This window comes from Odontomachus brunneus, unplaced genomic scaffold, assembly GCF_010583005.1.
Source record: "Odontomachus brunneus isolate Ranch 3 - 2012 unplaced genomic scaffold, Obru_v1 Obru_scaffold_128, whole genome shotgun sequence".
NCBI classification, from domain to species: Eukaryota; Metazoa; Arthropoda; class Insecta; order Hymenoptera; family Formicidae; genus Odontomachus; species Odontomachus brunneus.
The window spans coordinates 25,170-40,778 of record NW_022639578.1 but is presented as its reverse complement, the minus strand read 5'-3'; the positions used below and the strand labels follow the sequence as shown (position 1 = coordinate 40,778).

The window sequence follows — 15,609 nt, the reverse complement described above, 5'->3', positions numbered from 1 at the left end:
ATATATATATATATATATATATATATATATATATATATATATATAGAGAGAGAGAGAGAGAGAGAGAGAGAGAGAGAGAGAGAGAGAGAGAGAGAGAAAGAGAGAGAAGGGAAGATATCCCGGAGTTACGAAGACAATTTCGAAAAAAGCCCGTGCATTTTCATGAACGAGCGCGACCGAGCGAAGGAAGTAGTTAAACAAGGAAATCTGAATCGGAATACAAATTGGAGAAGAGAGGCAGCGATTGCAATACTGCACGCGGCGCGCTCAATTATCCGGCAGGCGCGATTCGTAGGCGTAAGGCAAGTCAATTGTTGAATCGTCAAGAGTCAACCAGCCAGTCGGCGACGCGCATCTGTATTATCTCGGCCACATATTCTCCTTTCTGGCCATAATCAATTCTCGCTAACTCCATGGCATGTCGGTAAAACTGTTCCGGTTCTGACATTTGATATTGATCGTGGGTTGAGGAATCAAAGCGTTATTGTCGCCACCATAATCGGCGGGATCTCTCGACAAGAATCGCGCTCGTCGCCATTCGATCCAAATGCCAATTTTGTTTGTCGTCCTTATCTCGGTGAATTCCTAATCTATTTTTTAATAAACTAATTTTTAAGGCACATACTCGATCAAGGCGATCTTTCCAATTGATTGTCGCTTCTAAAATAATTCAATTAATAATTTAATTTAAATTTCTCAGGCAACATAAGAGAGAGAGAGAGAGAGAGAGAGAGAAAAATTAAATATATATTTCTAAACATTCTAGACATTGAATTTAATAATTTATGGTTTTTTACAATGTATCTCTTTTACCAATAAACTAATAATTTTTGTAAAGTATATACTTGATGAAGATGATTTTTCCAATCGATTGAGGCTTTGAAATAATTTAATCAATGATTTAATTTAAATTTCTTGCGCGATATAAAAGAGAGAAAATGTACGTCTCCAGATATCATGTAACATATCATAAATCACATTTAAAAAAACTATTTTTTAGTAAAATTCTTTTATAATGTTAGTAACAATAACCCTTATATGCATGTTAGTACTATTATTTTTGTATTACAGCAACGAAAAAATATGGGGCAGAAAATAACTATAATTTTAGTTAGATCAATCTTTTTTCTCTCATTGTAATGTTCAATTTAAAATAAGTACATTGGTAAATAATAATAATTGCAAATATTATATAGGAAATGAAAAATTAAAGCGGAAGGAAATAGAAACCGCAGAAAATCTTCCGGCAAGATAGAGTATCGATATAAAGTCGTGCAAATTGTGGCGCAAAGAGGAACTTAAATCGTGAGAAATAACGAATGGCAGAAAGAGAAACGAGAGAAAAGAAAGAGAGAGAGAGAGAGAGAGGGGGGGGGAGGAAGAGGAGTGGCCAGGAGAAGAGAAAACGACGTTAATCGACTTAGATCCGCCTTTCTGTTCGGCGTTTTGGTGTGAAATCGAGCCGTAAGAGAATCGACAAGGGTCTTGAGACAGAGAGAAAAGAAAGCAGTCGCGACGAATGAAAACGGGCGGGACGACTGTGGCAAGTGATGCATCGGAACAGTGATGGAATAAAGGCGAAGAGCCGTCGTCGCCGCCGCTGCTGTGAAAGGATCGACAAATTGGCGCGCTATTTGCGTCGCTTTTGTGCACTCACCGCGCCGGGGAAATAATTCGCGCCGGCAGTTGCGGAGAAGCTAATTAACCGCAAAAATGTCAAACCGCTTGGTCTTGCGGGTTTTGTTCTTGTCGTGACTCGAATTATAAATACCACGACGCACGACGGCGGATTATGGCCACGCGCGTGTCTCACCCGATAAGTGTCGCCGTCGCGACGCTAGTAATTATCGAGCGCGTTCGGTCGCACCTGCGGATTTTTACCGCAGGATACCGCACCTGGATTAGCTTCTCGCGACGAAAGCGAATTTCTATTTATATTGGCGGATCCGATCAATCATCACCTGGAAAGTCTGTAAAAATATATTGACATTTATCTAAGAGAGACAGAAAAAGAGAGCTCTTCACCTTTCATCGTGCAATAATAGCGGTACTGAATGGTATCGAGTGATATCACTGGCCTTGCTCACATCGGAGCGTACTGATGGGTGAATCCAACTTTTGCTTGGCGAGTCACTTGGCGATTCTTCGCGCGTACATCGTGCCGCCGTTGTTCTCCTCAAGGGAAAGTTTAAAAAAAGCAGTACGAAGGAATGACGTCGTCGTTGTGGGGGATAAGCGAGGGGGATAAGTTGGACTGACGTGAGTCCAACAATGACGGAGATGAAATGACGAGAGAGGGAGAAAGAGAGAGAGAGAGAAAGGCTGGTAGATGACGATGACGACGACGATGACGGGAGGAACGCTTGTCACCGGTTACCCAGAACGTATAGACGTTTCGAGGGATTGCTTTTTGCGCGACGTCGCAATTGCATCGCCCTCGGAGATCTCTCTAAGTGTAATGAGACCTTGGGACTTGGCCGTTAGAAAAAGCGGGTGAATATGGCCGGGATATGCTGCGCTCGTGGACGGCAAATTGCCGCCTTTAACTGCAAATGCAAATGCGGCACGTGGCCGTCCCGCCATGCTCTCTCAAATTGCGTGCACAATGATAACATGAAAAATTTTATTGTAAGAGTACATATAGACTTATATGTATGCATATATATATATATATATATATATATATATATATACACATACAAACAATATGTTCGATTTAATTTGTCCGGGTTATATATGTAGAATAAGAGTATCTTAAATGAAATAATTAAACTGGGAAAATTAATGAGGTAGCAAATTTCGTATCGGGTTACGCAAATTTACAGAAATTTCTTTAGAAAGTGGGTGGAAGAAAGCTCAGATATTTTTAATGGCAATTACCTATAAAAAAAAAAAAATATATATATATACTTTCTAAATTTTATTATACTCAGCTGTGACCTTAAACTGAAAAGAGCACATCTCGTTGACATTTCAGTACTCGTCGTACCGAGCAACGTTCATTCCGGATGTCAAAAAGTCATAGTCGTTTAGTTCTGGGTGATTACGTCGACTTGTCGTATAAAAAGACGTGTAATTTCAGGCAACCGTCGGCCGGTCGATTTCATTAAAATTCGCGTGTTCCGTAGAGCGCGCGTGTGTCCGTCCACGAGATGCCCGGAAAATTGGAAAAGTCAATTTCTTTTTTCCCGCGCGACGAGGGAGTCGCGAGTTCCTCAGGTTTCCTTTATCGAACTTGACTGATATTCTGTTGCGCCTAATCTTACGAACCAGTGCGAACCGACTCACCGATCGCCAGCGCGACTAAAAATCGCGCACGAAAGAGGAAAGTAAGCACGAATGAGGAATGGCAGGAGAAAATGAGACGTAAGACACACCGATAGTTGTTATCTGACGAAGAGAGCCTTAAATGGCTATCGGCGAAAGTCAATTTTTCGTGCGACAGTATGTAAACTCCTCCCCTTTCGTGATCCCGACATTTAATGAAATTCCTTTTGAGAGACATAGAAGGACCGCACTATTGCGCCTCCCTCGCTCCCTCGACAAACTCATAGTCATTCGCGGTGAGATCAAACACTCCTGCGCGTTCCTATAAGAGCAGCATCAAAGTTTTAAGCCAACTTGCAGATAAAACTATTAGATGGCAGGCCCTAGACGCCGTCGGACTGCCGTATCGCGCGATGAATGTTTTATCAGCCCGACTGAGTTTCAAACTATTCGGAAGTCGGCGGAGAGCCGGCTCTCTCAGGGAGGAAAGATATACTCCGAGACTTCGTTGGGGAGAAACAAGACTTCGGACTTCTTTCGCAAAGTGAAACAATTGACATGGTTGTCGCTTTATGCTGAGCCACGAGCACGTATGTTGCGTTCAGCTGACTTAAGCCAAGCATATATACACGACAGTGTATATATGCGCAGCACGCAAATATTACGATGTAATTAGTCGCGCGACAGGAACACTCTGAAAAGTGGTGGACGAGCGACGGACGAAGTTCCGGGAAAGTTAATCTCGCACAATTTGTGACTTTGCCGTCTACACAGAGAGAGTATCATAGTTTTATTTTCTCATATAAATTTTCTTTTCAATTTCATTATGTTTCTAGCGATGCAGGAATAGACCCAGTAAAGTCTGTTTTGCAGAGAAACATAGTAAACTTCGTCAAAAATGTGGCAAATGGGTCGTCAAAATTCAAAAATATCACATCAGTTAAATACGTTAAAAAATAACATGAAAAATTATGGAAATATGTAGTATATAAAGGAAAATAAATTTAAATAACAAATAAAAATAAATTTTCATTTGTTTACTACGTAAAAACTATACTAATTACTATATAAATATTAAATACTAAAATAATAAATATTAAATACTGAAATAATAAATGCTAAAAATACTATAATAATAAATACTTCAAACTATAGTAATAACTATATTATTTTTATGTAGTAAAATTATATGTTAGGTGAATAAGGAGGTCAACTCGTGCTTAGAATCAATTTGCTCCACTTGCTATTCAGAAAGTAACTAACGAATTTTGTTGTTACTGAGCTTCTCTCTCAAATGTCCTTACTACACTAACTTTCTTTGGAGTTACATATGAAACATTGGGAATTTTGTGACGAGAGAAATGTGGAGTTATTAAAAATGCCCGGACCCGAATGATTTCATTAAATTCACTTAAGAGTTAATTTCCAGTTTCTGTACATTTCTAAAATATAAATATGAAATGAAAGAAAATGTATATGAAATGAAAGGATAATCAATTAACGCAGAATGTTAATTCTATTTCTCAGTTAGGAAATTCTATAGTAATTTTTGACATAAAATTCTCTGGCGTACGTTTCGCTTTCTCTCCGTCGATGACGAACGAGATAATCGACTGCATTGTTGTACGTGACTGTACTCTGTATTACATGCCTATACAGCGATAATGCCTCGAATTAGTGCATTCAGCATGCGTGAAACGGCCGTCCATCTCAGCTCATTGCACGTTAAAGCGAAATCGCTCCAGTACAGAGAAGACACGGAACTATCGAATCATCATCGACGTCAGTGTTTGCGTGCGTTGTGGATTCAGAATGAACAAGCGAGAAAGAGACGTCGAGGAGGGAAGAGGGGAAACTGATGGCGGAACACAGGAAGAATGAGTGAGATAGAGAGGATGGATAGAGAAAGAGAAGTGCAGCTTCGTTTGCAATCGACAGTGAGACCATTAATCAGCGCAAACTCGATTAAGAGTCGTGATACACCGACCTCCGCCTTGTTCTCTCTTTTTCACTCTCTCTCTCGAGTCTCTTGAAAAGTGAGGAATTTCGGGATTTAATTTAATCTGATTCATTTGCGTTACATCGCGCTCTGCTGCGCGGCAACGTAATTGAAATGTTACTTAGAATATTCTTGGATAAGCGAAGTCTTCTTGAAAGCTGAAACTTGATAGATTCGCGAACGTAGGCGAGATATTGCTTCATAATCCCAGATAGAGACCAGAAGAAAGAGAGCGAGAGAAAAAGAGAGAGAATGAGAGGGGGAGGGAGAGAGGGGAGAGAGAGAGAGAGAGAGAGAGAGAGAGAGAGAGAGAGACGAGGAGATTCAATGTATAAAGTTATTAGAAAAAGAATGAGATGATATATTGAAATATAATCTCATCGTAACGCGAAGATTTACGCGGAGCAATGGGAAAAGTTGTTTTCCATTGAAATAAAGTCGTAAAACATCACGCGAAAATTTTGTGGCTTCGACCGGTGGTTGAAAACGATGCTTCTCGGACGTCACGGCGAACATATTTGCAGCCTTGCCGTGGAAGAAAGTCAGATTGGAACAGCGAAAAGAGGTTTCCGACACTCGTCTGGGTCATCGGCGATGCCACCGAGGAGATCTACGATCGTGTGGGATACATGTTCTTTTTGCCAATTCAGCGTATTCGCACGCTGACACATGTAGAATACGATTTATGGATCTACGCGATGTCGTTCAGGCTCTTCGCCAAAATGGAGGATCGCGACGGGAATGTTTGTAACGGTCGCGTGTTACCATCTTGCTGTCGTCAATTGTCGATGACTCCTATTAGCGCGCAACACGGAGCACAGTTGCGCGTCGCATTAATTATATTCAGGAAGTGTCGATGCGCGCGAACAATATCTGTGACGCTTGTACGATAATCCCAATGCGCGGCTAAACTTAGCACTTGCTCAAGGTTACAAAAATTTCACGCCCCGGTCACTTTAGATAACGCGTGGAAAAGTAACTATTTGCGACGTACGTTATCGGAATGATACATGTGTTGCGTATGTGTATAAGGAGAATAATAATAAACACACGAAAACAGCAGTAACGGAATATAGACACGACATGGAAACGTGGAAAAATCACTGTTTTGTGGGCGCGTAATAATGTGAGGCAAAAGTGGCGATATACAGTTTTTCCTGTTTCGCATTATTTTGCGAAAACAATGTTTAATTTTACTTCCCGAAAGAACTTTAGCACGAAGAGGTTAAGGACGCCTGTTAAACTGACACAGCCACTTTGGCACAATGTAATGCCACTTGCACGGAAATGGAGTGCAATATGTTCTGTATTTTCGAATTTGTTGCTCCAACCGTTTTGGAGAATTCACGATAAAGCGCCGGATGAGCGGTAGAACCGGAAAATCTGTGTAAACTTTCTTCCCTAAAGTTAGTATGTATTTGGTCGACGTTGATCTAGAACAGATATGATTGCACTTTAATAAGCGCAGGCTTTGGCAAATGTTGAATTATCGATGCAAAGCGCTCGGGAAATCGTCAATCTTGGAGCTTCCGCAACGCGAGAGCCCGCATTTCGATGAATGTTATATCTTTCGAATGCGTCGAAGTGTACTCCAATTTAAATTCCATCGGAAATGACCTACACGTTACCATTTGTAGCTTATCGCCGCGCCGCTACGGTCATTGTAAGGCGCGCGCGCTTTAGGTGCTTTACTGCGCGTGAATATTTTCACAGCGGAGCGTCGATTGCTTTGCTTCGCTGCATTGAATGCAATCCCTTCTCTCTCTCTCTCTCTCTCTCTCTCTCTCTCTCTCTCACTCTCTCGTTGCGACGACTGAATTAATTGTTCCGAGGCACAGACTGCGAATTCAATTTGCTTACGTTTATTACGGCGAACTGCACCCCGTGACGTCTCGCGCGTTTAAGTGATTATATCTACAATATTAAGGGGATCCCTCCCCCCCCCCTCTTACAGTGCAAATTCATTCTCTCGATTGACAATTGCACCGTCGATTCATCACGAGGATGATTTGTGTCGGAGAGTGCGCGCAAATATTTATAGAATTCGTATATTCGTGTTTGCAGATGCAATTACTCTTCGATTCGAATCCCATCCGGCGAGATTTGCTCGGATGAACGCGGCTCTCCAAATAACTAGTCGGGTTATTTGCTTAAATTTGTACAGGAAATCGCGACCCAACCGATGGACGATTCAATATTGTTGCCATGAAACATTTATATTTTGTAACGTGCGTCGCAAAAATGTGTTTCGTTATTTCCTCCGAACACATGTTTCCGAATACGAGGCGGCGGGAGGGGTCGGGGGCAGGAGAGGCAAATCCAAATTTGTTTGCGGGGTATTTTATATCACGCACGCGAGAATGCGCGCACCCGCATTTCGCTTCCATTGGACGAGGTAGTCCAATTAAACGAAGCGCGATCGTTCTGTAACCCTCTAATTAGTGGTAGTATCGATTAATGACTCACGCGCGCCAATTCAAATAGCCACGTCGCTCTCCGTCGTCCTTAAGCGAATTACTTATCACCTTAAAGCGGATTACGCCTTCGGCAAATAAAACTGTCGTTATTTACGCTCGCGATTCACATCGTGACGTATCCAGGTCGAGCTCGAGTGCGAGATGAGCGCGGTGTAAGCTTAAGATGTTCTTCGCGCCGTTGTTCCGAATCGCTTTTCTCTCTCTCTCTCTCTCTCTCTGCCCGAAGTGATCTTAAGACACAGGTTTATTCAGCCTTAAAGGCAGAAATCTCACGACGGTGTTTTATGAATAACCGCATTATATGTTCGAACGTTCGCTCCGAAGAAAGCCAGGAATTACTTCTCCCGCGTAGATTGAAAGCGACATCAGATAGACGCGACTAATTCGTGCTTTCGCTTATAAATTTCAAGCTCCTTCAAGTTCGCTCATAAATTTCAGTTTCGAATTTTCAGTCTTTCGAGACTTCGCCGAGCTGATATTTAATCGCGTCGTTCATCTCCCTAACGTTCTTGCCGTGAATCCGCCCATGTGTGCTCCACGAGCTCTCTTCTGCATCCACCTGTGTAACATCTAATAAATGTTGCACGATCCCGCCGGCTTCGCTTTCGGATTAAGGCTCATGGGAGAAATGGAGACAGACAGAGAGAGAGAGGGCAAGATGCCACATCGAAGAGCTGAGGCACGTTTTCACGAATATCGTGTCCTCGTCGAGCTGCAGAAAGGAGCACTATACGTGGGTGGCGTTAAACCGATGGCCTTAGAGACAGCAACGACTGGTTTAACGGATCTGAACTCCCACTTCCGGAGATATATACTCCCTCAGCCGTGAAAACTTTCAAGGCTCACTCGTTGGTCTTTAGGGATGTTTGAGTACAAAGTTTCGCAACACGCGACGAGTTGGCATCAGCGAACGAGATTTATATTAACAGCGTTCGATCACGCGCGTCTCGAACCAACAGTTACGGGTCTCTGATTAGCAGCGCGGAATCGTTTTGGTCGGGGACATGCTCGACGGGTGGACAGAGGGTTGTAACGCGAAATAAGTTTGTTAAGAATTCATTGAAACTTGCACTACATACGTAAATTAAAATATCATCTATCTACCCGTGCAATTAGAAGAAGATTGATCATTCGTGAGAGATCAGAAATTAAATTTGACATTTTTTAATTTCTATTTTTAATTTCTTGTACACTAAAATTTGAATTTTAATGGAAATCTACTACTACGATATTGAAAACTGATATATCGAAATTATACACAAATTTCAGACTTGTTGACTGTGTATTATTTCGAAAATGCAGCGGAGGAAGTTTATCATTTATAGTAATATTCAAAAGAGAGATACACACATTTAAACACCTCTTTCTGCGCATCTGTATTGATTAATTAATACACAAATGAAGCATAACAAGAAAAATAAAAAATGTTCATGTTTTCGTGTTTGTAATATTATATACGAGATATATATACGAGATATCTGACACACATATAAAACTCTCGTGTGTCCTCCAGGATTTTGCAGACGTACGATCGATTGCCAATTTTCTTTAATTAATAAAATATAATTAAAATTTTACGTAGTTATTCGTTAAATGGGAAAGGAATTTTTTGTTCAGTCTGACTTCATCTACACGTACACGAGAGTTTATATGTATCGTTAGATACTCGTATATATATCTATCTTTATTTCAAATGAACATTTATTACTCGAATAATGAAATAAATGTATAAAAACGTATAATTTTGTTTCTCTCACAAATAGTAAGTTTATAAATGACTCTCCTGATGCGCCACTGAAAACATAATATTGAATTTACAATCACCATAAAAGTTAATATATACTTGCTGCAAACTATTTGCGCGATATTCTGTAAATCAATTCCGCACCGCTACGAATAAATCACCGCGTGGTGGAAATCGCGAAAACTTGCTCGCGTTCGCCAAGACTACGAAGCAGCGGGGAACTCTCTCGTCGCTTACAAGTCGCTGTAAGTGTTGGATACAACATCGCGAGTGTATCGTTCCTTTTAATCCGACATTGCACGTGCACGTTTGCAACGAGTATCACGGGTGCAACATCTAAATCAACGTTACGAGTTCCCAACGTTCGTCCGTCTCTCTCCCTCTCTCTTCTTCTCTCTTTCTCTCAGGTCCTCAGGTGTGAGATTCCATGTCACATCGAAGGAGGTGTCGAACTATTGCATGCGGTTTTGACAGCTCATGCTTCGTCAGGTAAACACACACATAAACACACAGACAAAAAACACATACACACACATACACCGATGACGAAACGGACATCATCGGGAGACCAACGTCTCCGATCATTTCAGCCACCTCACTCACCTTCCATGGTCATGTTATCTCCCAGTTTCATCTCGATAGCTCCCTTCGCGTTTGCTTGCTCATGCGGTGCTCATTAAGCGCTCATTAACGAGACAATTGGCCGACACGCGGGCTTCATTCGCGCGCACCTCTCTCTTACGGCTTCACACGGCTCGGCTGTTCTTTCGGCAACACTTAATTTCGGCCTGTCGACGGCTCAATTACTTCGTCCAATGTTTATCCATGGACACGTGATACCGCTCGTTGTTCCGATTATCACGCCGACGTCGCCGTTTTCTGCCGTCGAGACTTTGCCGCGAGCTTTTCGCGTTCACGAGCGCTCGCCACTCACGCGCGATCTTGTCATAATTAGAGTCCTCTCTTTTCTTGTGCTCGCGGGACGATCGCGACGAGCTGGTCTCCGCTGACTGTCCGGTGACCGTAATTGGGAATCTCCGATTTTCCGACAGACGCGTGCGCGCGCGGCAAAATTGACGCCTCGCAAAATTGGCCCTACCGACTTTAAATCCTTCGCACCGAGTACGCACGCATGTCCTGGAATGCTCGGGATCTGTCTCCGGAGAGGGACGCTTCACTCGTCTGAAAAACAGAAGGAGACGCGAGTTAAGTTGCGCTGAACGTCGAGTCCTCGAGATGCGATTATCGGGGGATCTGCGAGACTCGAGGTGTGGACAAAATTACCCGAGACGTGGATCGGGCTGAATATCTCGTGGATAAGACACGCTCATGTAGTAACGTGCCACTAATTATGCGCTGCGGAAACGTCCGCATACACGAGCCCAATCTAATCCGTGCCGTTCGCGACGAGTTTCCGTGTGAATTTCCCGGGACGGCCTTTGGACTGTTTAGACCCGGCGTGTCGGGGAATCGATGGGATCGAAAAACGATACAGTCGCGCGACAGGTCGCATCGGAAAATCCACGCACACGCGTCCGCGCTCGACGTCTCCCGAGCTAACAATACGTGGCTGCTGACCTTCGAGAGGTATAACGGGGATTGATTACGGTGCGACGCCGCAGGTGTTTCGGGTAGCGGCGCGAGACAGGATAGATCGTCGTCGCTGCCGCCGTCGCCGCGATTATGTAGCAGTCGCGCCGGCGGCATCGAGGCGCCTCTAATACGAGAGGAGTCAGCCGTTTTTCCCGGCTCTCTGCGCTTGCATAATGCGACAATTGAACGGACGCCGCCGTGTGGCTTTCCGCAAGCTCCGCGAATTTTCAATGGAAGAGGCTGCGCGCCGCGTTTTCAACGTCGAAAATTGCGGCCACATGGCCAATTTTTCCTCAATTTCCTCTGATTAAATTTACGATGCCAGTCACTCTGGGCAGCAATTTAATAAAGTATCTGTATGTTTGTATGTTAGTGTTTGTTTGTATATTGATATTACTTTACTTCGGGAAATGAAATGATCAGGATCCTTAAGGCATGCGGAAAGTATACTGTAGTTTCTTTTCTGATATAAAATCTTTTCAATCTTACTATGTTCCCCTCGTACTGCACAAGGAGAAAATATTATAGTAAAAATTACAATAAAATTTCTGTATAATCTTGGATTATACAGAATTATGACCGAAATTACTATATTTGTCTATAAATATTATATTATACATGTTTGTCTTTTTTAAATGCTTTTTTTATCGTGTAGATTTGGCAGGTCAAATTTACTATTTCTTTAGTAATTTATCCTAATACTTTCAATATATAGTTTTACAAAAAAAGATTATAAAAAATTATATAATTCTAACGTAACTTTGACTATATTTTTTGCAATTTTTTAAATATCACATTTCAGTTTTTGAAATATAAATATGAACCAGAAGAATAATCAACTACTGTGGAATGTGGATCTATTTCTCGGCTACAAAATTTTATAATAGAGAAAACTGCTGTGGTTGCTACATCCACATATTCTATTTCGAGTTAGAGAGAGAGGATTTACACTTCAAGTTAAATAAAGACATAGTATTAAAAAAGTTGCTGATGTCGGGCAGTGCAGTTCTCACAGCAGTTCTACAATTTTTATGATACGTAATATTCAGTTAGTACATCCTCATGCACATAGTTGTCTCAACTAAAGGAATATCACTATCTTTCTATTGTGATCTGCAGAACAAATACTGTAGTTGAGAAATCCGTAAGGCTTGGTTGCATTACTGAGAACACTGCTCAAACATGTACGGACAGGCAGCAAAGAAAGTCAGTGTACTACTTTCAGAGTGCTATAGTTACTACAATCATCTTGTATGCATGGCCGAGAAGTAATATTAATATTTTGTTGCGGCAACGCCATATTTAGATAAGTGATATTATTTTCTTCGCGTGGCAATCTAGGTTAACTGCGCACATCTTTTTGTTGAGATAGCGCGATTCGCGCAGAAGAAAAACTCGGAAAAAAATGTCACCAACACTTTTCTCCTTTTATTATACTCGTTCTCGTCTTTTTCTCTTCTCGACAGATCACGATATTTGCGAGCTTCGCCGTAGAATCTCGTTAAGATCTAATCGAGAGAAAGAGAAAGAGAGACGTTGAGATTTACGCCGGGCTGCAGGTGCTCGTCGTGCGACGCAATTGTACGTTCGCCACGTCGAAATCATCTGCCTCGCTCGCTACATACGTTACGTAACGTGTTAAGGCACCTGAGGGTTGGTATCTCCACGTGTTACACGATCCTCGCGAATACAACGTGAAGCATAACACGACGCAATTGTATTCTGACAATTCCAACGCGATCCTGCCGGATGGGCTGAATGCGCAATCCCGTATCGTATCGTGCCGGTAATACGAGATTGCGATACCTATACTCCCTCTCCCTTTCTCTCTTGAAACACGTGTGTGTTGCGTATTTATGTGCAATGTGAGTATACGTACGTATGTATGTTTGTGTGCGTGTGAGAGATTGTTATCTCCGGATTAATATTTACCGGTGTGACGACGCGGCAACACGTGCAAAAGTTACGCCATTATGAGAGTTATTGATCCGATAATGGCGTATCGGACTTCAATATCCTATTGTAAATAATGTAATACACATCGTTGGCAAAGAAGTCAATTACAGTCGACCGCTGTTGAAACCGCAACATCGCGCGCTTTCTCGACACGCACGCGTTTGACTGTCAATCCAATCGCTTTTCTTTTTTCTACATAGGATTTTTTCTACATAGGAACGCGCAGGGTTTTGTTAAGCCGCCACAACGTCTTGAAAATTAGATAGAAAATATTGATAGTACCAGTAGCACTTTTCATAGTGCTACAGTTCCTGATAGAAACTAGAAAATTCGGCACTTTTAAGATCAAAAACTGGAAATGAAAAAACTTTGCGTTTCAACACGATCACTCCCCTTTCTAAAATATCCTAAATTATTAAAAAAAAAAAAAAAATAGGAAGCGATAAATATTACAATTTCTAACTACAATTCTTTAACTAATTTAACGTGGACTCTATAATAGTGAAACATTTCAGGACAAAATCCCAACAATTGACACAATTTTATGACACATTTTCAATTTTTGGATCCAACACGGCACATGACAGAAATATCGTAGATTATACATCTACAGTAATTCAAATGTAGTTCAGACGGTTTTTTGGCTTAGTCTGCTCGAGTGCTATATCGCGGAATTATTTCCAAGCGTTGTCCCGGCGTGTGAATGTTATTGAAACAAATTATAACTTTTGTTTTCAACACGTTACACATGTTTGGCAAGTATCGTGCAGAACTAACGGTAGAACTGCTAGTAACTATGAAACTATGAAACGTGCTACTGGGACAATCAATGATCATTAATTTTTCAGGTGTCACAGTACCATCACACAGCGCGCGGCGGATGATTGTCGACGGATATTACGATCGCGCGACGAGATAAACGCGTTTGGGATATCGAGTGCGACAAACGAAACTGCACTGCGACGATAATACGGTGAACGCGGTCGAATGTAATTACGATAGTGCTCTCTGTGACGCGTTGCGTAAAGCGCGTTACGATTTAGTAGCCGCGGCATGAGTGAACTCTGATACGTCCAGAATCGCGCGGCACGCGATGAGAAACTACGCGGTGGAACTACGTTAGCTACGTTAGCCGCGGAAATTCTGTGGGCGTTCAATTTTGTGTGCTTGATACGTTTATCTAGTATATTAGAGTATACGGTGGTAGCGCGCGGGACCACCGCAGCCCGCATTTTGCGGTTTCGGAATGAAGCGAGATATATCCTGGACGTAATGACGGACATAATGAACATAATTCGCCTGTTTACCCTTAAGCCACAGAATCGCGCATCGAACTCCCTTGGTTCCTAGACACACACACATATAGAGCAGACTGGGGTTAGATGTCTTATATTTTAGAATTTTAAAGTTACAATTTCTCAGGTGACCAATTATTGACTTAATCCGGACTATATAAACATGATAGAGATAACCTTTTTCTATGTATTAATGCTCGTTATGACTTTATTAACCGTATATTTTGTTTCGTAATAATCAAAATACGAACATATCACAACATAGCCAACATCTTGCTCTGGTATCGAGTTCAGTTGCGGATTCAATAGCGCTAATTAAGACGGCCACGTATAAAATATGTATCCTGGTTAGTAATTCTGGAGTCTTCGCGAGAAGTCTCCATAGCCCACCTGCAAGCCCTTAATTATAAGCCAACTTTATCTCGCCCGCTTATATGCTCTATTTTAATCATTTTATGAATGAAAACTGCACTTATTACTAGAAATAGCATATCATACACTTGCAAGGAATTTTATTCTAGCTAATAACACATTGCTTAATTTTATTCACTCGCGATGAAGAATATTAATAGAAAATTTCGGAAAGCTTGAAAATTTATTTTGTTATTATCAAATCAGTTTTGATAATTGTTTAGAATAATTATTCTCACCTCCAATTTTGATGAAAATAGGCTCATTCCACGCGTTTTTACTAAAAACGTTTTTACTAAAAAGAATCTGGCCGAAAAAAATGTCGCTCTGCCTCGCGAAGCGAGATATTTAGCGTTAAAGTTAGTCACATCCAAGGTTAAGAAATCTGTCATCTGGACGTAATGCGAACTAGGCTTTTCTCTGCTTTAATCAAAAGCATAAACTCTGTTATAAAGCAGAGAATAGTTCATACATGCTTTTCTCTGCTTTAGTCAAAAGCATAAACTCTGTTATAAAGCAGAGAATAGTTCATACATGCTTTTCTCTGCTTTAGTCAAAAGCATAAACTCTGTTATAAAGCAGAGAATAGTTCATACATGCTTTTCTCTGCTTTAGTCAAAAGCATAAACTCTGTTATAAACCAGAGAATAGTTCATGTATATGCTTTTCTCTGCTTTAAAAATATACATTATCTTATAAAAATTAATAATTACCTTTTTATACTTTTTAAGTTAATAGTTACTTTTTTATTTAAAAATTTAGATCTAACATTTTTTTTTTAATAAATGCATCAATGCAACTAAAAAGGACAGACCTCATAGGGCAAGTGGACGCACACGAGTGCGTTGTTGAACGTATTTCAGTGCA

The 15,609-nt window shown here is 41.3% G+C and overlaps 1 protein-coding gene across 2 annotated transcripts in view; it reads right to left on the bottom strand.

Annotated features, from left to right (window-relative positions):
* LOC116849927 (calcium/calmodulin-dependent protein kinase kinase 1) overlaps positions 1-15,609 on the bottom strand; it is a 119,607-nt gene that overhangs the window by 86,589 nt on the left and 17,409 nt on the right. The window contains exon 2 of one of the 2 annotated variants that reach the window (XM_032827595.1): positions 10,091-10,669. The exons of the other annotated variant lie outside the window; for it this stretch is intronic. Coding sequence (XP_032683486.1) covers positions 10,091-10,121 — 31 coding nt within the window. The 5' untranslated portion in view covers positions 10,122-10,669. The remainder of the gene's footprint in view (positions 1-10,090; positions 10,670-15,609) is intronic. 2 annotated transcript variants of the gene reach the window in all.